Source organism: Larus michahellis, chromosome 23 (assembly GCF_964199755.1).
Source record: "Larus michahellis chromosome 23, bLarMic1.1, whole genome shotgun sequence".
NCBI classification, from domain to species: Eukaryota; Metazoa; Chordata; class Aves; order Charadriiformes; family Laridae; genus Larus; species Larus michahellis.
In genome coordinates this window covers 792032-812699 of record NC_133918.1, presented here as the reverse complement: position 1 = coordinate 812699, position 20668 = coordinate 792032, and the positions used below count along the sequence as shown (strand labels likewise).

Below are 20668 nucleotides of genomic sequence, written 5' to 3'. Positions count from 1 at the left end.
TCCCAGGGCCTCTCGCCATCGGCAGCGTCTGCCCCGAGCCCGTCCGTGCTGGGAATTCTGCTCCCTCATCAGGAAGGGCTGCCCAGGGGGAAAACTGCTAAAATACAGTTGCCACAGAGGTAATGTTCAATGGCAACGTGGAGGGAAGAAAGGCAAGAATATATCTCACAATGATCTTAAAAGAACAATTAGAAGTCGATAAGCAGGAGCCAAGGCAAAGTTAGGCAGGGATGAGTAAGTGTTAGGTCAGGAAGTTTTAAGGATAGGAGATGAGAAATAACATCCAACAACAGAAATCGGCCTGGGAAAAAAAAAGCTCCAGAGGAACAGCTCGGCTGTTTTGAAGGATGAAGCCTTAAACCGGGGCGACGGCCGCTGCCTGGGTGCGCACCACGTACCCCAGCGCCAGGGCGGCCCGCGGCAGGTACGGTGGCACCCGCCCATTTCAAGTCTTTTAAAAAACCACGTGGCTGAAGCCCGGAGCTGTGCAAGCGGCTGCCTTTCAGAGGGCTGGCACAAACGCTAATTGGACGCAACGGAACTTTTAACGAGGAGGATGGCTTCCTGCCCCTTCCCTCTGCTCCTCACGTTACCACAGCCAGCTTCTACAAGATTCGTTTTCGGCACAACGGCTGCAAAATGCATGTAATTTTTTATTTTTTTTTTTTTTTTCCTCCAAACCTCCACTCACACTCGCATTCAACATCATCTTACTTTCTAGAAACGAGCAGTAGGACAGTCTCTTAGAGCCAGAAAGAAGGAAAATTACCTTGCCCAGCAGCTGATAAACTAGCCCTCATGAAGAGCTTTCATTCAGCTCCTCGCACACAGCGCGCGCTTTCAGTTCCCCCCAGTAACTAAAATGTGTTTTACTGATGAAAATACGTTTCCGATTCGGAAAGTTAATTTCAGCTAGCCTCCCTCCACGCGGGAGGGAGAACGAGAGCGCGGGCTGATCCATGAATTCTAACTTCAAAAGTATTTTTCATGTAATATTATCACCGGAAAACAACTCGCAGCCGTGACACCGAATCCTCCCCCGGCGGGGTTCAACACGCCTGCATTCCCGGCATCTGGCCATGTTATTCCCAACTTTCCCTTCCCCATGTGCTCGGTTTACAAGTTAAAAAAAAAAACAAAAACCAAAACTCCTGCCTTTTCTCTTGCTCAGCAGCCAGCCCAGCCGGTTCAGTTTCGGCTGTGAAGCCAGCGAGCTTCTGCCGGGCAGAACCACCGAGAGCAGCTCCGCAGGCCAAAGCTGGACCGCGCCGCTCTCCACGCGAACCCGTTGCTTTTATTGATCGCGCAAAATTCCATCCAACCAGAATTCAGGAAAAAATAACACTGGTAATGCCAAGAGGGAGAGGATGACATTGCCTTTAACTTGGTTAGCTTTGCAAAAGGAAGCGGGGGGGGAATAAAAAAATTGAGCCATCTTAATGGAACAGCTCCAACGCGCCCTGCGCAAGACAAAATCACAAGTTTTAAGTAACAGGGAGCCTCTCTTTACAACGCTACCTTTGCAGAGTAAAAACGGCGTTTTGAGGGTTTTCATCCTATCTACAGACATCAACCAAACCAGTCCGTCCCCCAGCCTCTCCAGCCCTCTGGAATCAGCCAGGCTGCCGTTTCCAGGTAAAACAAGAAAAACCTGACTGAGCGTGACGCAGCAGAAGAAACGCAGCTTTTGTGAATGCAGGTGGTACGTACCCAAAATTACACCGGCTACAGAAAAAGATGCAAAACTTTAGCTGCAGTGGACAAGCGCAGCTGCGTAAGGGCCATTAGGACACGCTTCTGTATTACCTCCGGAGAGGATTAAACTACATCAAGATAACTACACCTGTCCACAGCGCTCCGTGCTGTTGCTTTAATAGAAAATAATCAAAATATTTTACCGGTGCAAACGGTGTGCAGGACAAACCCGAGGCTACTTCACATCGCAGCTCCCTGTCACCTGGAGTTATAATACGGGGGGGCGACGGGAAGGTGCCGTTACCACTGAGGGCAAGAATTACCGGTTTCGGAGGCATCCCCCCACCGGTACCTCTCCGAGCAGATGAACGCGACCTCAGACAGAACAACGGGCAGCGCCACTGTCGACGCGTTCTCATGTTAATAGCTGCTGCGTGTTAATAAACGGTAAGTTTTGCCCCAATTCCAGGCAATCACTCTTCTTAAATACATTCTTTACTCATCGTCTGCTGAAGACAGACCTCAAGCGCCAGCTGCTCTCTCCAGCTTTGGGGACATATTCCACGACGGCAGACCACCATACGCCCGTCAGCCACGTCCGCGGCAGTGGGCTGGGACACGACGAACCAACCCAGTGATTACCGCAACACCACGAGGAAGACGGCAGGCTCATTTAAAAGGAATATTTCAGTTACTTACCTGTCTTGAGAAGCGGGTAAGTTTATCTTAAGTTTCTTTGGATGCGATAGGAGTCCTGGGCCCTTTTTTTGGTACCTTTGAACAATCAACTCCTCCACAGGAACGAAAACATCAATGAATTTTTAAAGGACTGAAGGAAAGAGAGAACTGAACAGGGGAAGGAGAGTGGTGAAAACAAAAAAGTTGGCACACGAGTTGGCAGCAATTTGAACTTGATATTCATAGCATCAAAATATTCGTATCAACATCTCAATCGTCTAAGTTTTGGCGCTACATATGCTTACAATGTATTTAGATTCAAATAAAAGTAAATAAAGACACTGCTAGATACTAAATGAATTTTAAAAAAGAAATAGTGTCGGAACAAGACGGCCATGGTGAAAAGAACCCCTCTGGCACGGGTGGTGAACGGCTGGAGCTGGAGTCAAAGGCCGGCACCAGCCACTTGCCCGTCAGACGGGAACGCTGGCAGCCTCTTACGCGGGGTGGACACGGGGGACTCTGCCGCAAGAAGGAATCGGCTTTCCACAAGTCTCACTCCGAATTCCCCTCTGCGGGTCCCAAATATCGAGAGATCCAACTCTCCGAACGGAGCCCCCCAAGAAAAACGCAGGCGCGTCTCCGCTGAAATGACTGGAAGGGGCACAGCACAGACACTCCAGGCAGGGGCCTGACGCAGACCAGAGGAATCTCTACTTTGTGAGAAACATTTAATTCAACACAATGAATTACAAGAGGACAGATTTACAGAATAATAACCGTAACAGACTGTTCAAAAAAGGAAAATAGTTTTCACTGGCCGCGGCACCAGGTAAGGTTCCCCAGAGCGATACCTGGTAGAGCAGCACCAAAGTACAATTCAGTCTTCTTGCAGTACTCCAAACGAGCAGTTACCAAAGAATTTTGTATTTTCAAACCTTTAAGAAAAGAGTTACTATAGTATCAATCACTTTGGCATGGGATATTTTTCAAGGAGCTTAAACCTATTCCGATCGCTAAGCTGAACTACTCCCACAGGCTAGTTCTGTCCAGGCGATTCCCCCGGTCCCTCGTGTCGCTGCTAATCACCCTCACGCGATAAAGGCTCTGGGAGCTACTTTCTTCCCCAAGTTTTGGGATACCAACAACCCGTACAATTGGTTAGTGGCACAATATTTAATCCACCACTTCATACTGTACTCTCAGCTGAGATGTCCACGCATGAATTACGCGACGGATACCCTAAAACTAAAATAACTTTCGCAACTTAGTCAACAATTTCTCCAAGCTATAAACTCTCCTCCCCTTCCCCTCTCCCTCTCCTTCCTCCTCAGATAAATCCATTTTTAGCCACAAGTCACCCCAATATGCTCACAGATGTACTAGAAGAGACTGAGGAATCAATCAAGGTACCCACGGTGAAGCCAAATACTTATAAACACATTAAGGCAGGTTTCACATCGTTTCATTTTTGGACACAAAATGCCGGTCACTTCACTGCACATGCAAATAAGAAAGATTTAATACTTAATAAAAAGCTTTAAATTCGTTTTTAGATATCAATTATAGAAAAATCAACCTTCTTCTTTTCTTGTTTTAAAAGAGGTCAGAACATTACTGCACACGAAAGCAGATGTGTCGACACACCTATGGAATGGATCCCCTTCCCTCCACACACACAGAAACGGAGGTCGGGGCTCTTGGCACCAGAAGAGAAAGGAGGAAGTTCTCCTCATTGTCAGTCAGAAACGAGTCATCCTCCCGTTCCCAGTTGAGAAAGTCCTTCTGATCGGACTTAAACCAAAGGAAAACATACCACCGAGTGGGTATATTGATCTTCCAAACTCTATTCGGCTATGCTCGGACACATACAGAACTCCGTATCGAAAATGTGTGCGGCTGGAACTAACTAAAAAAAACCGATTGCCATTGACGTAAGACCAATTCCTCAAGTATAACCTCCCCTACTAATTGAAGCCTCAGGTGGAAGAGGCACTGGCAGTTTGTCTCCGAGACTCCGCTTCCAAGACCAATGTGGTCTTGCGAGGAAAAGGAAATTCAGTGACCCGAGTTGGGGGGTGGAACGACAATCCACAACATAAAATGACCTCCCTACAGTCGGTACAAACAGGTAGCCTACAGCAGAGCAGCCAAGGAGTGAAACAGCATCTCTCTCACTTGCGTTGGAGAGAAAATTGTTTCTATGGGTCATCGTTAAAGGTACTTAGATAGAAAAGCTTAAAAATGTATCACCTATCACTGACCCACAAAAACAACAACAAAAAAAAAAAAAGGACAGGAAATTTGGTTCCTAGTATTTTCCCTCCCACCATTTTATATTCCTTAATTCCCTCCCACTTTTGCATTCCCGATTACCCTACCCCGTTAAAAAAAAGGAGGGGGGAGTAGAGTTTAGTCAAGTTCCATCTTCAAAACTACCCAGCAATTAATGAACCAGCAGCTTCTCAACGTTTCCTGAAGCGTACATCAAAATGCTCATGGGTACAGTTGGACTGTTGGTGCAATTTGCTCCGCAGACACTCTTGGCTTTGAAAATAGTTGTGCTGACCCTGCTGATAGGGTTTATACTGGGAATTCTTAGATGGAACTCCCTAGAAGAAAGAGGAAAAAAAGACCTTGTAAGTCAGTAAGAACTTTTTATATCTTCATAGCAAGCGAGTCCTTAAAAGGATAAAGCCATAACATATCCATTTCTGGACGTCCTGGTTTTCACCTTCAGCAGACCATTTGTTCTGGTTCTTTGCTGTTGCCAGACCTTTGTAGCAGACAGGAATGCGAGATACTCAGTGCCCAAACGAAGCTACTGTTAGTGACGTGGGAAAACAGAGAGAGCCCGGACAGAAGATGGTAAAGGCCAAACAGATTTCATGTTATAACCAACCTTCCAGCTGGAAGGACTGCTTAACGTAAACCTCTTCCTTCTACCTGAAATACAGCTGCCACTTCCTCCAAAGGGGCTTTTCTTCTGCTATTCATCCCAAAAATTCTTTTTTTCCCCCCTCCACATTCTTCATTCTTGCCTCCCGGGCTCTGGAGTCTACCTAATGAAGCACCCAGGGTATTGACTACCCTATTTCAGCGACAGAACGCTAATTGCTTGTCTTCGGCTAAAACTTAGAATGATCAAAAATTAAAATCGGCAAGTTCTGTTTTCATCTCGCCGCGCGAGGCCCCCTCAGGGAACACACCGTGCTCCCGGCCAGGCTCCGTGGCACGGCGCGCCGGCCCCATCCAGCGCGACACGCAACGTTCGTTGCTGTATCGTGACCTGGCCTTTTACATCTGGGGTGTTTTTTTCCCTGCATTGCTACACGGTAATGATTCATTACTCCGAGCTATGTGGGTTTACAAGACAATTAAAAAACAAAAAATAATTATTGTTGCACCTTTAAAAAGTTCCCCTGCACAAGGGAAGGTCAGACACGTGCTTGAGAACAAGCAGCGAGCCCTCGGTGACACCTTTACGGGCTGCACAACATAAAGGCACATTTCTGTGAATCCTGTAGTTGCTGCTCTTACACGATCTTAAACTTTTCAGGTGTTTCAGAGTTTTGAACGTATACGCTCGTCTGTAACTTTCAGTTTATCAATTCCCACTGCACATAAAGTTTTTTAGCAGCTTCCCTCTTTCGATGGTTAAGTTGCCTTTTTCTAACTTCCTTCAAATGTTATTTAAAAAAAAAATAAAAAAAAATCCACAAACACGCCCTCTAATATACCCTGCAAGAAAATGCGTACTAAAAATGCAAAAGAGAGAGAAAAAGGCAGGCGGGGGGAGAAACTGAGTCCATGAGATGGCAGCTGTCCTTCTGCCCACAGTGTTCTCTCGCCTGTCGTAGGAAGTAATAAATAAACAAACAGGGGGAAAAAAAAATTGACATCACAAGACAAATTTTTCAGAACCGATCCCCTTTCAAGACAGAATCCTTCAAGCCCTTACACACAGGTTCTGGCTAGGGTTAGGTGGGCATTTAGCCCACCTAACACAGCCACGAGGCCCAGAACGCTCTGCGGCAACGCAAGCGCTCCCCAGGCATCACATCCATCAAAATATTTGATCTTTTTCCTGAAAGCGTGGCCACTTCATCTTTAAAAGCGCAGGCTAAAAAGCAAAGATCCGTCAATACATACTAAGATTCCTCCGGAATACATTTCTGCCTTCAATGAAGCAGAGTTTAAGGTGAGGATGCCGCCACATTACCTGGACTATACATTCTCCATCTCCTGGTCATGGTCCTGCTCCTCCTCCTCCTCTTCCTCTTCTCCTTCTTCCTCGCCGCCTTCTTTCTCTGAAGGAGCTTCCCCATCTCTTGCTATTTCCTCTACGTGGGCGAGCATGTCGGCCATCAGGGCTTCCTCCAGTCTCTTCCGCACCTGCTGCACCAGCTCCTCTTGTTTCCTGCCCCAAATCAATGGAGAATGACATTAATCCTCAGACCTGCCTCTCTCAAGGGAAAGGAATCCTAAATCCCTCCCCCAGGAGGCCGGGCAGACAAGCGCGGCTTTGGAAGAGACCTCTGCAAGAGCTGCGTCGTTAAAAAATTGCCTGGCATTATACTTTCAGTGAAGCTGAAAGAAACACTTTAAAAAGTTGTCCAATATTTTCTATTACAAGTGCTTAGCATTGATTGTACCATTTTCAATTCGGGCTGAAATTTGCCTAATCTAGCAGCTGACTCAAGACTTTCTTTTATTTTTAGTTCCTAGCACTAATATTAATTTAAACAAGAAAAAGTCAGCCTGCCCTGCTCAGCTTTCCAAAAACGAGACTGGAGAAAATTAAGATTCTGACCACTTCAATGTTTTTGCACATTCTCCTTTTGAGTCACAACCTTAAATTTTCCAGCTCTTTTTCTGTCAAAGTCATAGCAAAGCAAAGAGGTGTTCAACACCGTGGCTCAGGGGACTCCTAGTTCATCTCAGGCACAGGAAATCATGACGTTACAAACAAACCATTTTTCCTGGTCGTTCACATATAAGTCAAGCACAAAACCAAAAGTCATCCTGTAATTCAAACAGATTTATCAGTCAAATAGTCAAAACAATTCCTACCTTTACATGCCGCTAATGGATGCGAAGCGGCGTGCTTTCAGGTTAGTGTCTTTGGCACGTTCAGTTCTCCCTTAAGTGCTTAAAGCTGAATTTGACCAGCCTTGATTTAGCAATATAATTCATTACTGAAAGGCAGCTTCACCTAAACAAACTGCATCCTTGTTTGCTGCCACCGCAGCAGCGACTGCTTTTATTTGGTGCTGCGCTGAGCCAGAGTAAGGCAATGAGAATCGAATCGCGCTGTTCAGGATTTCTCCAATCCCTTCTTTGCTTAGAGGTGCCTTAAATCACATCCAAACACCTTTTTCAATAAAAGGAGACATACTCTGACACGAAAAACAAATATGAGCCATAAATCTCAGAGTAACAGGCCGTGGCCAAAATAAAAGTAACGGGCTTTAAGTACCTGCCTGTATGAGAGCAGCTTCGCATAACAATTTTTTTTCTACTCTACCGATGAAGAAGCATTTAAAATAATTCAGCGAGCTATAGTGCTCCATCAGATATTCAAATCTGCCATTAAAAAAACCAACCCGAAACAGGGGCTACTGTTTTACTACAAGAAACCTTGTTCCAAGACAGGAAGTGGTAATTTGTCGTTAATACCTAATATCTTCATCCGTCACCATAAACGCTTTGCAAAGCGGCTGGGAGGTGTTTAGCCAAACTCCGGGATTCTTCTCCACGGCCGCAGAGAGCTGCCCAGTGATGGGCATGGTGCTGGTGTGCAGAGCACTGGCGATCGCAGAGAGAAGGGTTTCATCAGTGCAACCCGGTCCGACGCCTGCAAGTGGGAGGAAAAGCGATAACCAGCATCGCCCAAGACACAAGATCAGCCAGTCAGGACAACAGGCGTGATTTAAATTGTAATGGCGAAGCACCTACTGTCACTTAGAAAGACAAGACAACAGAAATCTCAGTCCTAAACACTTCTAACAGCAGCTGTACAACTCTCTCCGAGGTTATTTAAGCCTAGATCAATTCGTCATTCTGTTACACCCCCCCCCCCCCCCCAAAAAAAAAAACCCCAACCCAATTGGGAATGGAAGCTGTTTCCATTCTGCTTCTGGAAAACAAGAACAACGACATAAAAAGTCAAGACGCTTTGCTTCAGTATCCCCTCAGGATGAAGGGCACGGAGCCGCCCAGCCAGAGCACTAACAGTTCCCGCTGAAGCCGGAACGCTCCACGGCACTGGGGACCGCTGGAGAACGAGGAGGTCAGACACAATACCTTCAGGTCACGGCTGACTGGTATCGAAATGCCACCCCTGGAGCGAAGCGCAAACTCTGATTACCTTGTAAACCTTTTGGAAGGTCCATTGTTTTCACCAGCTCCTCCGCAATGTCAAAAGCGTTCAGTCCACTTAATTTCTTCTCCCAGAAGAGCTGACATCAAAGAAAGTGTTTATTGGCACAAAACAGAGAAATGGAACTGACAGCTACACAAAGCGCCTGCTTACTGTCAGAAGAGGGAAGAACGCTCCTGCAGACAATTTTATATTGCATTTACTACAGAGGGGGTCTGCCGCGTCTGACAGCAGGGAACGATCCTCGTTGCCAATCAGCCCCACCACTCTGTCCTGACCTGATTCCTTGAAAAATACTTTTATTTTCTTCCAGGGACTGGTACTCTCACTCCTGATTAGATCTGAGGCAGAAATTGTTTGCTGTGAGGGGGGTGAGCCCCTGGCCCAGGTTGCCCAGAGAAGCTGTGGCTGCCCCATCCCTGGAGGGGTTCAAGGCCAGGTTGGCCGGGGCTTGGAGCAACCTGGGCTGGTGGGAGGTGTCCCTGCCCAGGGCAGGGGGTGCCACTGGGGGGGCTTTCAGGTCCCTTTCAACCCAAACCAGTCTGTGATTCTATGAAAATGAAATATATAAGCCGATATGTGTATATATACTATATATACAGTATATATAATGGTATTTGTATTTTATACATACATATATATATATAAACCACTAAAGGATCTTCTCAGATAACAGAGTCCGATGTTGTGATAGAAAAGAAAGAGGATCATGTAAGGAAAGCACAAGCAGAGCAGAAGCTGCATTACAACGAGCAGTAACGTGAGCGGCGAAACTCCACAGCTCAGATGACGACACCTTGGTGTACTGGGGCTGATCTCGCTGCCGTAGACGGCACTGACACATCAATCCGCACTCCCCTACCCACCTCTTCCACAACAGGGATACAGATCTCTGGCCAGCCCAGTGTCTGCATATCGATGTCATACCTTCAGTGACCTCTTTGATTGTCAATGAGAGTGGTGAGACACTGGCCCAGGTTGCCCAGAGAGGGGGTGGAGGCCCCATCCCTGGAGACATTCAAGGCCAGGCTGGATGAGGCTCTGAGCAACCTGATCTAGTTCAAGCTGTCCCTGCTCAGTGCAGGGGGCTGTAATAGATGGCCTTTAGAGGTCCCTTCCAACCCAACACGTTCTATGAATCTAAGTCTTAACTAGCCCCGGGGTTAATGGGAACAGCAACACCACTATGAACACACATGCTCTGCTTCCTCAGCAGACCCTGCCAAAACCCTACCAAACCGGCTAAAAAAACCCCAAAAAACCCAAACCACCCACCCAACTCCATTTCAAATAGAATCTCTCTCACACTTCAGAAAGGTAGTTTTTAAGTTTGCAGAAAAGGTTTTCAGTGTGAGAGGTGGGTAGTTTATAGGGTATTTTTAAATTTTATTGAAGTCGCTTTCCTTCTTGGAATGATACATTTTAATTCCACCAGACCTGCAAGAGTTTAAAACGCACTGATAATCTGATACCGACGACGGCATCCGAACAGACTAATGAGGCAGAACATCTCGTTTCCAAAAGGCATAAAGATGGACTGGCTACAGGGAGGCATTCACGGCATCCCCGGGTGAGCTCTGCAGAGGCAACAGGCTGCCAGCTCCAGGTAACGCTAATGACATTCCGAAGGCTGCTTTTGAACAGGTACGTCTTATTTTACCAGTGCCCAACTTCAAAGCCACACTTGTCCTAAGCCCACTTTTCGCTTCCTTTCACCGGACAAAATTAAGCTGGAAGATTTCCTTTGATTTTGGTGCATTCTCCTGTTCGCAAATACACAGTATGGTAGGAAAAAACCCGTTGACTTTGTATTAATAATGACATTCCAAGTGAACTGATGACCTTATTCGTACCGGTAGAGTTAACTACTAACGACACACGCATCCGAAGAAAGGCCCGTGCTGGGGGTACCATCCCTCGTGCTGCATCGCAAACACCACGCTGCAGGTGGTCTGTACCCAAACGGGGATTTCTCCAAACACAGAATTCCTGCACAACCGGAACATTTGTCAGTGGTTCTAATTACAATGCAAACATCCCCTGAAGCGGTTACGATGTCTGTCTACATTTGTAGCTAATACTTGATTTCAGCATTAAGGAAATGAAGGCTTAACTACAACAGAATTGTAATCTAAACAAAGGCTGGAGTCTGGTTATAAAACGCAGCGCAGGCAGCACGTGAACTATCACTGGAAATGGGTTTTGCTCCCAGATTTTAAAAGCTGGAAGCCCCGTAAGTTATTGTTTCTGAAACATCAGAGACTTCAAACTGCCACGGACGGTTTGTTCAGCATCACAGAATTAAAGCTCCTTATTTTGGGACCCTCCCGGCAGCAAAACCCAGAGTTTCTCAGTTGCGGAGAAGCAGTCACCCAGCCGCACGCCTCACCTGCCGGGGCTGGTCCACGGCTTTCTGAGGATCACTCTTCACCTTGTTGCTGGGATGGTTTGTGATCTTCGTGACGGGTTGTTTGAATATGGAGGCCGTCTGTCTGACGGGCAGTGCTGTGTTCAAATCAGGCTTGCCCTGCAAATTTCAAACAAAAGGGGTGGGGGGGAGAAAAACCACAAAATGTTTTCAATTTGCTAAAACGCTACTACAGCTGTAAAGACGTACAGTAGGGAAAAGAAGAGCTCATGGACTTGAAAACCTGTCTGATCTCGAGCTATATCAGTCAGACTGCTAAAAATGTATAATTATGTCCCAATCTTGCCTTAGACCAATGAAAATTAAACTAAGTTTTCCACTCACTCACGTTCTACTCAACACGCTAGCCTCCTCTCAGTCCAGCTTATACCCTATGGTTGTATCCCAATCTCGACAGAAGCTCGGAGTCAGAACACTGCGTTTGCACTTTGACAAGCCACCCGTAGATCACTAAAACAGGAGTTTTCGACGCAATGTTTGTAACGAGCAGAAAAACTATGAAGTGGGATTTCGAGACCACTTTGTCCATCCAGAAACCATTCTAAACCGTTCTGTTCAAATCCAGTTGTGGACACCAATTAAAAACCCCAAATCAATACAGCTGGAACCTTGACTGCTTTTGTTTTTTACCTTCGGTTCTTAACAAAACTCAGTTATTAAATGGAGCTCATAATAATTTTGACTGCATGACTGCCGTTAGCGTTAGTGGGAACACAGGAAGAGCGTTCCTCGTTGCCGAGATCTAACGTGCACGCCTTGAAACGGCTGTAGGACATACTTCGTTCCTGAGGATGCAGACACCGCGTCCGCTTAACATATTTATTCATGAGATGTAGAAAAAGATGTATTCAGGACAAATATCGTTCTGAATTATCTGTGTGCTAACCCACGTATAAGCCAATTCATACATTTATTGAAAGGTCTGGGCAGAATTTTTAGCCCGAGATGGGTGTCAGGCCCTGGTCCCTGCAGCGAGGCATCTCTCTTTTCAAATATCACTATGGCACCTAGTGCTAAGTGAACGTTCCAATCCCACCGATGACAATTCTTGACTGGTTGACGTATTTAGAAAATAAGCATTATTTTCCATATTTAATGTTTAGGTGTACAGGCGTGAGCTTTTTGGTTCTGAAAAAGCTTTTAGCATCTGATGAAGATAGCTAAGAATGACCGGAGCCAATCCATCCAGACAGGCACACACCGACATCACTAATCTCGACTAATCAAAATTATCAGGTGCCAAACACGGGCTCTTTTATTTTGTTCTACAAAGAGGCCTTGCCATCCTCTTGTCTCTTCAGCTTTCTGCCTGAAATGCGTCCCCTCCTTAGATCAGTTCCAAAGCTGAGATACCAGTGCGGCTCCAGCCATCCCTGCTCCTCCCTCTGCCCCCAGACCGAGTCCCGGCGCAGAGCAGAGCCGCTGCACGGCCGCAGGAGTCAGCTGGCAACCAGGGGCTCTGGAGGAGATCCTGCCGGAGAAGGCGATCTCACAGAGAGCAAGACGCCAGCTCTCCCTCAGCCCTTCCGAACAGAAGATTCGGCAGCACCGCCACATTCTCCCACGGCATCAGTACCCCGGAAGAATCAGGGAATGGCAGTATTTGTCCAGCACCCTGTAACGGGGATGTCGTTATCTCACACAACCGCAGCTTCACACATTAATCACAAAATGCCTAATTTTCACGCAACCGCAGACATTGCTCTGAGAGGCAGCCTGCCAGTACGACAGCAAACGGAAAAGGGAAAGCTGCCGCTGCATCTTGGTCTTACTTTGGCTTGGTTGGAACAGTCATAGCGCATCCTCTGCCTGTTCTTGTTCATTTTATTCATCAACATTTTTCCCGTGCGGAAGTCAAAAGTGCTGAGGTCCATCGAGCTCCCCAGGTAGCGTGCCAGCTGGGGCTTGCTTCGGAACTTTTTACCACTTGGGCTGGAAAAAAAGAAAAACAAAAAACAAACCAACACAGAAAAGAAACAAGGAGGGAAATTAAAACCCCCTGGACTTCAATACCAGCACTCGACGCAACTCAGGTTTTATTTCCTTCATGAAAAACAACACGTGCTGAACTTCCAAGCATGACGTTCACATTAACCTCTACATGGATTGTCATTGCTTTCGTATCAACTCCTCCTCGTGATTACTGGGGAAGAGACAAATTAAGTGCAGACCACGTTAAAATGTTCTTATATGTAAAGAGGAAGATTCAGACCAGGTATAAATGACCACGGGATAGTTCACACCATAACCTAGGTGGGAGACATCAGCACAGATGTACTTATCACTCAGCTGTCTCAATTAATAAATGCCCATTTTCGAGCAGAATTTCTTCTCCCAGGAGCGTGATGTTTGACCAGCACCACAAACATCTCCTTGGGCTCCTTCCCCCCTCCCCAAATAGCACATTCGGGTTGGATCACACGTCTTTGGCAGCGTTCTGAACACTTAATTTCAGGATTACACACAGCAAGGAGCAAGAACAGAAGTTAACTGCTGGCAAGCTGCAAAGCAAAGAGTTAGAAAGCTTAAGTGATGCAAAGATAAAGGGCAAAACTTTGGAAAACTTTTATGGCAAAGCAGAAGAGATATTCTTTTTAAACACCTGGTTTCACATGAAAGACTACGACCTGGCAAGCAGGCACAAATTACTCCAACTCCTCTTTGTTTCTTTTTTTTTTTTTTTTTTTTTTAAATAATACAAACTTTTGCACTACTACAAAACGCTGCAAGGTAAGCGCTTTTATTTTTTATGCATAAAGCAAAAATAAGTCATTGCGTTGTGACTGCAGTGGAGAACTTTACAGACAATAACCACAAAGTATTCTTCACGTTCTCATTTAGCAGCGTGACAATGCCCCTTCATTCCCTTAATTTCTCTTGTTTCTGCATCTTGTATATTCAATCTTAGTACCCATCTGGTAGAAGCTCACTCCAGAAACACCTATCATGCTAAACACAGGCTGGCTGGGCGAAAAGCATTTTAAGATCAAAGACACCGGTTAACACCTCACCCCTATTTATCCATTTTCTCCTTTAAAGGGTGGTTAGCAGTGGTAGAACGTTCTTCTCGGCCACGTTCCATGGAAGCGGGGTGACCTCCTCCCTAGCCTACAAACACCCTCTGCTCTCGGTGCAGAAGACGGCAGCGTTAGATTTACGGTTGGACTCGATGATCTCAAGGGTCTTCCCCAACTTAAATGATTCCATGTAAGGTCACATCCCAGGGAGACCTCACTAACAGGTTGCCCGCTGTAGGCAGTGGTGGCACCCACAAGTTCAACAACTCAATTCAAAGCAGCTTCACGACACCCAAGCGTTGAACCTGAGATGACGAGAAGCAGTACCTACATTAGAGTCCCTGTTTTTTCTACTGAGGAGAGACGTGGTATCAACGCAGCTCATCCCTGCCAGAGATAAATCAACGCCCAGGAGGTTCAAATGCTTTCTGAGGACAGTTGGAGCTCTGCGATTAATGCTACCTTCCGTTATTCCTGAAGCCAGAAATGCAGGCTACTTGTTGCAAAGTTTCTACTTGAAGGCCAATAACTCGAAATAACACCGTTGTTGCAGGATGAAAGGAAAGAAGCTTTACTAAATATTTCATTTAAAATATTTCACGGCTATACCACAGTGGTGGTGTTCACACTGGTAAGATACTAACAACCTCTCTGGGGGTCTTCTCAAAGGAAAAAAGCCTCTTTTCATCACATTATCTGCTTCCCTGAAGCCTTTATTAGGGAAAAAGTCTGAAAAAAATAGCACAAGCATAAAATTTCACTCTGAGGGCAGTGAGCCCCTGGCCCAGGTTGCCCAGAGAAGCTGTGGCTGCCCCATCCCTGGAGGGGTTCAAGGCCAGGTTGGCCGGGGCTTGGAGCAACCTGGGCTGGTGGGAGGTGTCCCTGCCCAGGGCAGGGGGTGGCACTGGGTGTCTTTAAGGTCCCTTCCAACCCAAACCAGTCTGTGATTCTATAATTCTATGATTTCTAGTATGGGACAGTGGCAAACCAATCAGTCCAAGTCAGACTGCGTATGCAAAAAAATAGATTAAAAAAACCAACCCAACAAAACAGAAAGACCCAAAGCACTAAAAGCTCTCCAAAAACTGAGAGACAAGGTTAATACGAATTATACTAAAACTGAAATCTGAAAAAGTCTCTCAAAGGACTTACGATCAGAATGTTGTGCTCATCCCTCCCCCCGCCCCCGCCCCAGCATCTACTTAGGAAGCTCCCGGCCCCGATTGCTCCCAAGCTGCTTATCCTGCCCCGTATCTGCTCCCCGCCACCACCTCTGCTCAGGCACGAAAGCGTTCATGCAAACGCAGTTACCAGATGGGGAAAATAATCCACCTTTAGAGGGTAGGGAGAAGAGGAGGAAACACTTTATCACTGGTTATTCCTCAGCTGGACCGGAGCTGCACAAACACTCAGGCCAGAAGATGCCAGAGAGAGGAGGAATAGGCAGACAGGAGCAGAGGCCGCGTCCAGACTCAGATTTGAAACCACTTTTTAAAAACCGCAAAGGGAGGCACGCACCTCAATGCAGAAAGAGGAATAACCAACTCCAGCGGCTTTTAGGCCAGAGCCATCGCTGCCGTGAGTGAAGCCAAGCAGAGAAACTCCTGCTACACAAAGAACATGACACTGCTTCCTCTTCCAAGATCTGCACTTCCAATTTACAGTTTAGTGTCTTAATAATTTAAAAAATAACAGATTACAGTGAATTGTGCACTTAGCAGCACAGCGTAACTTCCAGAACAACAGACAGAGACACTCTGAGACGGTATTTTAAATGAACGCAGCCCTTCAGCTTTTTTGCTTAATATCCATTGTAGTAATTTTGCAACGGATCTGAGAAACCGCTCAAAGTCCACATGCGACTGAAAAAAAACCCACCTGAAATGACTCAGAGTCCTGTCTCTTCCCGGGGAAGCTTGGCCCAAAGGAAAAGCACTGAAATGTTCAGAAGAAAAACTTTTATTCTGATTAGGTCTTGAAAAAGGCAATACCGTAGCAAGGTTCTCTGGCACAACAGCAGACGGGGAACAAAGCTACAACTCGAAGGCGACAGTGAACTTGGTCAGTAAACACAGACAGAAAGGGGGTGCCTGGGGCGCTCTGGAGCTCCCGGGGCCCCTCCGGCAGGAGCACGTTTGGTAGGACACAGCCATGGAGGGCACCTACAGACACCTGAGAGGGTTGCGGAGGTGGGGGTAGAAAGGGCGGGGGGGGAAAAGCAGCCAAAAAACCTACAAAACTCCAGCCGTGGGACCGCTTGCTGCATGTCAGAAGGCACAGAAACAGCAGAGCAGCATTTATGAATTCCGAACACCGTTACAATGCTCGTGTGCCCGTTAAGTGTCATGAAATGCATCTCCTTCCGCTCCAGAGGGAGAGCGCTGCTCTGCACTCCTGTTTTTGATACACAAAGACTTTGAAAAGACCCAGAAAAGAGACATCTTGGTACAAAGCTGCAAAACCCCATCTCTTCTAAATCACACCGACGCATGAGCGCGCTGTATTTGGCTCCTGAATTGAAGTCTTTCACACTCCAGGTTATGAAAAGCAAGGCAACTGCAAAGGTGCAAACCGTTTTACATGCTCATCCATCAAAAGCTCCAAGGCATTATCTGCCCGGCTTCGGCACTAACAAAATGAGCCGGGAGCGGATGGAGGGGTGGTATGACCGAACCCAAGCCGCCCTCGCTTGTTACTCGGAGTTTTCGGGCGCGGATTAACCGAACGCTGGCAGCCTATTGAAGGGCCAAGGCTGCCAGGTGCCCGCTGCTCTCCATGTGCAGCTCACCCTTTGTCTCCTGCCTGATATTCTTAAGGAGAGAGCGACTGCAAGGCCAGGCCCTCCTCCCTCATTACCCAAGTCTCCTCCCCTCCGCTCTCCCTATGCAGGATCCGCACAACTTGGAAAGCAAAGGGACAAAAGACAAAAAAAACACCCACCCCGAACGAAGCCAGGCGTCGCCTGCATTTTAAAGAAACGAAGATAGGAATAACCTAGGTAAAAAGGGCGATCGATAGCATATGCTCAAAGCCCCATTTCCTCAGTGGGGGGCGGGGGGGCGCAACGGGGGTAATGGAAAATGTTTTTCGTTCTCCGTTGCAATCGCGCTCCCTCCCGTGCAGAGCTGGGGATTCACAGCCCGGCTCGGCTGCGCTTCGCTCCCCAGCTCTCCTCCAGGCCAGGGGTCCCTGGGGGGCTGCACACCCCCGACACCGCTGCCTAAGGAGAGACGCGTGTCCCGGGACACCTCCCACGCTGCCACCGCTAGTCCCTGTCTCTCCCAGCATCTTCACGTTATCCCTGGCTGCAGCATCTGCGGCGAGTCCCGCCTCCGTGGTCCCACACTCCAACAACTCTGTTTCCCCGGGACGGGCCAGTGCAGAGACACTCGTGGCTCTCACCAGCACCGGTGTGTGAACAAGCGAGACCAGGCGACTCCTCCGGCTGCCATAACCCACCCCACCTCGTCACACGTCCACGCGGCGGCACCACCTCATCCCTCCAGCCTGGGGGGACCGAGCTGGCCCAAGCACTATTTCGGTGCCAGCAGCAGGGTGTAAGGGATGCTCCCTGCACCGCAGGGCAACGGGGCTCTCTTTGTTCAGTAACTTGGGCTCCAACCCCAAAAAAACCCCACCCAACCAAAAAAAAACCAAAAACAACCAACTCAAAACCACCCAACTTTGATACACACAATACACATAAAATCTCTCCAATTTCCAGCAGCATCCCAGTGCTAAACAAGAACCCGAGTGACAGTCCCGTAACGCAGGAGGGAGCCCAGATATAACCAGTCCTTTATAAGGCTCATCTCAAACATCACGAGAGCTTCCCTGGGCGAGCTGTGGACAAAACAGAACAACCCAGAAAGAGCAAAGTACAACCTCAGTAAAAGCATTCCCCCCACAATTTTTCTTTTTTTTTTTGGGGGGGGGGGGGGGGGGGGGGGGGGGAAGTATACAGACCAAAATACACTTGGGGGGTGTGTTAAAAACGTTTTCTTCAACTTCTTAACACAGGTGCTGCCTCGGTAAGATATTCACAAGAAAATAAGCTTCACCCAAGAGATCTGTTAAGTTTTTCAGAACAGCTATGTGTTGTTAATATAGCAGAAGCGAGCAGCGATCCCAAACTTCTCAGACACTTGGTCACCAAACCTTCAGCAGAAAAATACTGTGAAGAAAAGCCACACAAAGCAGCACTAAATTCTCCTTCCCCTAGGTGAGACCACTGAGTTTGGAGAGCCTTTGTAGCCAAAACTCTCTCAAAGACAACCCACCACTCTCACAAAATCCCCGATACGCCTTCCTGAATCCTCCCCGAAATCCTCCGTCCCGGCACCTCTCCTGCTCGCTCCAAATTTGCCCCACGACTTCCACCGCATCAGCCAGAGACCCTCCTGGGTCTCCCAACTCTTTGGCCACAGGCAGACGGGAGAACGCACTCCAGTTTAAAAAAATTCTGCGCAATCAATAGCTGGTAAAAGCACGAGGTTATAGGACTGTTTCTAAAAACCTGCCCGGGGAATTACACCTCAAAGAGGGTTTAGCTTCCAGCAACCCGCTCGCACGGACTCACACCTCGCAGGCTGAACGTACCCAGCACAACCCATTTGTCTCGTCACCCAAAGCAGAACCCACGTTTGACAGAAACCTTCCTGCAGAAAGCGTGTGCTGCCAGTGCTTAGGGTTACAAAAGGAAAACTCCAAATAGCAAACGGAGTACAAATAAAAGACGGCTGGGAAAACCAGTAACTTCCCCCCTGCCGCTCATCACCTCAGCTCAGCGCTAATTCTCACGGCTGGTGATGGCACACGAGAGCGCTCGCTTCCAAACCGTGCGCGCAATTTGCCACAGACACTTACTGCATCTGCACGTTCAGGGCAGGCAAACAGAAAAATCGTCCAGGTAAACAACAGGCAGAAATAGCCAAGGGATTAATGAATTGCCGCGCATGTATCTTCTACTCCCAGGTAACGCAAAATACAACAGTAACCAAAAATCAGCGCAGCAGGGCCCTATTATACCTTTGATCTCTGTCCAAATTGATATAAAGGGAAAATCCATTATAATCTGGGAATAAAAATATGCTACTTATCCTCTCTCCTCCCCTCTTTTTTAAGGTCGGCTCTGAGACCGCAACTTTACAAATAAAATAAGTTCTTGGAAAAACAGGGAGCTTTTAAGCTTTCAGCTGCTCTCGCTGCTGCCGGTGGTCTTTTCTTCTCCCTGCCGACTCCGAGCTGCGGCAGCGGAGCCGGCACTTCCAGCTTTACCCTCTCAAGGATGATATTTGGCGGCTCAACTCACCAGCACCGCACGCTTTTCTCACAGCTGTAATGTGATTTTCAAAAAAAAAAAAAGAAAAGAAAAAGAAACCTAACACGTGCAGAAAGCCGATTGCATACATTTCGCCGACTAGAAAAGGCCAGATGAGGACACCTCGATAACTTGTGCTATGCTCGTCTCCGGCTCCCCAGGGGCCCAGGTTTCACGCCCCAGCTCGCGGGTGCGCCGAGGCTGCCTCTGACGGGTGCGGGAAGGATCCATACGGCCCACCTACAGCCGTATGAGACACACGGCGATATTAATAGAAACCCTTCGGGAGCAAGCGGCTCCCCAGCCACCTGCTCCCCGCCATGGGGATAAGGCACCCCCTGGGCTCCCCCCCGCAGCCCCAGCGGTCGCGGCGGCCGGCGAGCGCTCCTGCTTCACCCTGCCCCGAATTCCTTAATCGTGGATAAAGCAGCAGAGAGAGCCCCCAGAAGGCACGGGACCGCTCTCGCCGGTGCCCCGGCTACTCCGCAAACACGCGATTTATTTGATGATTTTTTTTTTAAAAATTAACTGTATTCGCTTGGCATAAGCCACTCTGAAAGGCCGCTGCCCCCTTCCGCGCTGCTCAGCGCCTCAGGTGGCTGTCAGGGAGGCGGGGGGACGGCGGAGCCCCCGGCGGTGCGGATTACGGGTGCGCGCCCCACCGCCAGCCCCCACCTGTGGCGACAGACGGACGGACAGACCGCGCCGCCGCCACCTCGGCCCGGGCCCCCCCCCGCCCGGGGCGGTCGCCTCCTCCCGGGCCCCCGAGCCCCCCCACCCCGCCCCGGGCCCGGGGCTCCCCCCGAGCGCTCCCACCTCTTCCGCTCCATGGCGGCCCGCCCCGGCCTCCGCCGCCTCTTCCCGGCCGCCGCGCTCTCCTCCCGCCGCCGGCTCTTCCGCCCTCCGGCCGCTCCCGCCGACCCCCGCCCGCCCCTCCGCCGCCCCCGGGAGGCGGCGCTGGGGCCGCGGCTCGTCCCGCCGCCGCCCGCCGGGCCCTGCCGCCGCTCCGCGCTGCGCCGCGGCCCTCCCGCCTCCCTCCCCGCTCCGCCCGCCCCCGCGGTTCCGCTCCCGCCCCTTCCACCGCTCCGCCCTCCACCTTTTCCCGCCGCCGCCGGATCCCTCCGCCCGCGCACGCCGCGGGGATATAG

General features: G+C 48.7%; 1 protein-coding gene across 2 annotated transcripts; it reads right to left on the bottom strand.

Annotated features, from left to right (window-relative positions):
* Window positions 1–3087: 3087 nt before the first annotated feature.
* MBD3 (methyl-CpG binding domain protein 3) lies at window positions 3088–20485 on the bottom strand. 2 transcript variants are annotated; one of them, XM_074565453.1, is made up of 8 exons: window positions 20337–20485; window positions 16079–16135; window positions 12956–13115; window positions 11145–11282; window positions 8744–8834; window positions 8053–8230; window positions 6596–6793; window positions 3088–4985 (listed from the first exon to the last, which is right to left on the bottom strand). In XM_074565453.1, the coding sequence occupies exons 1-7, from the start codon at window positions 20348–20350 to the stop codon at window positions 6601–6603; spliced, it is 831 nt and encodes a 276-aa protein (XP_074421554.1). In that variant the 5' UTR covers window positions 20351–20485; the 3' UTR covers window positions 3088–4985; window positions 6596–6600. The 2 variants fall into 2 exon arrangements, with proteins under 2 accessions (XP_074421554.1, XP_074421555.1); XM_074565454.1 differs by lacking the exon at window positions 16079–16135 and having other exon boundaries at window positions 20337–20471.
* Between the last annotated feature and the right edge of the window lie 183 nt (window positions 20486–20668).

Excerpts from the sequence above, each read along its gene's own strand:
- MBD3 (XM_074565453.1), bottom strand. Across the intron at positions 11,283-12,955 it reads ACTGTTCCAACCAAGCCAAA|GGCAAGCCTGATTTGAACAC; the intron begins GTAAGACCAAGA and ends TGAAATTTGCAG. Across the intron at positions 6,794-8,052 it reads GTGACGGATGAAGATATTAG|GAAACAAGAGGAGCTGGTGC; the intron begins GTATTAACGACA and ends GATTTGGGGCAG.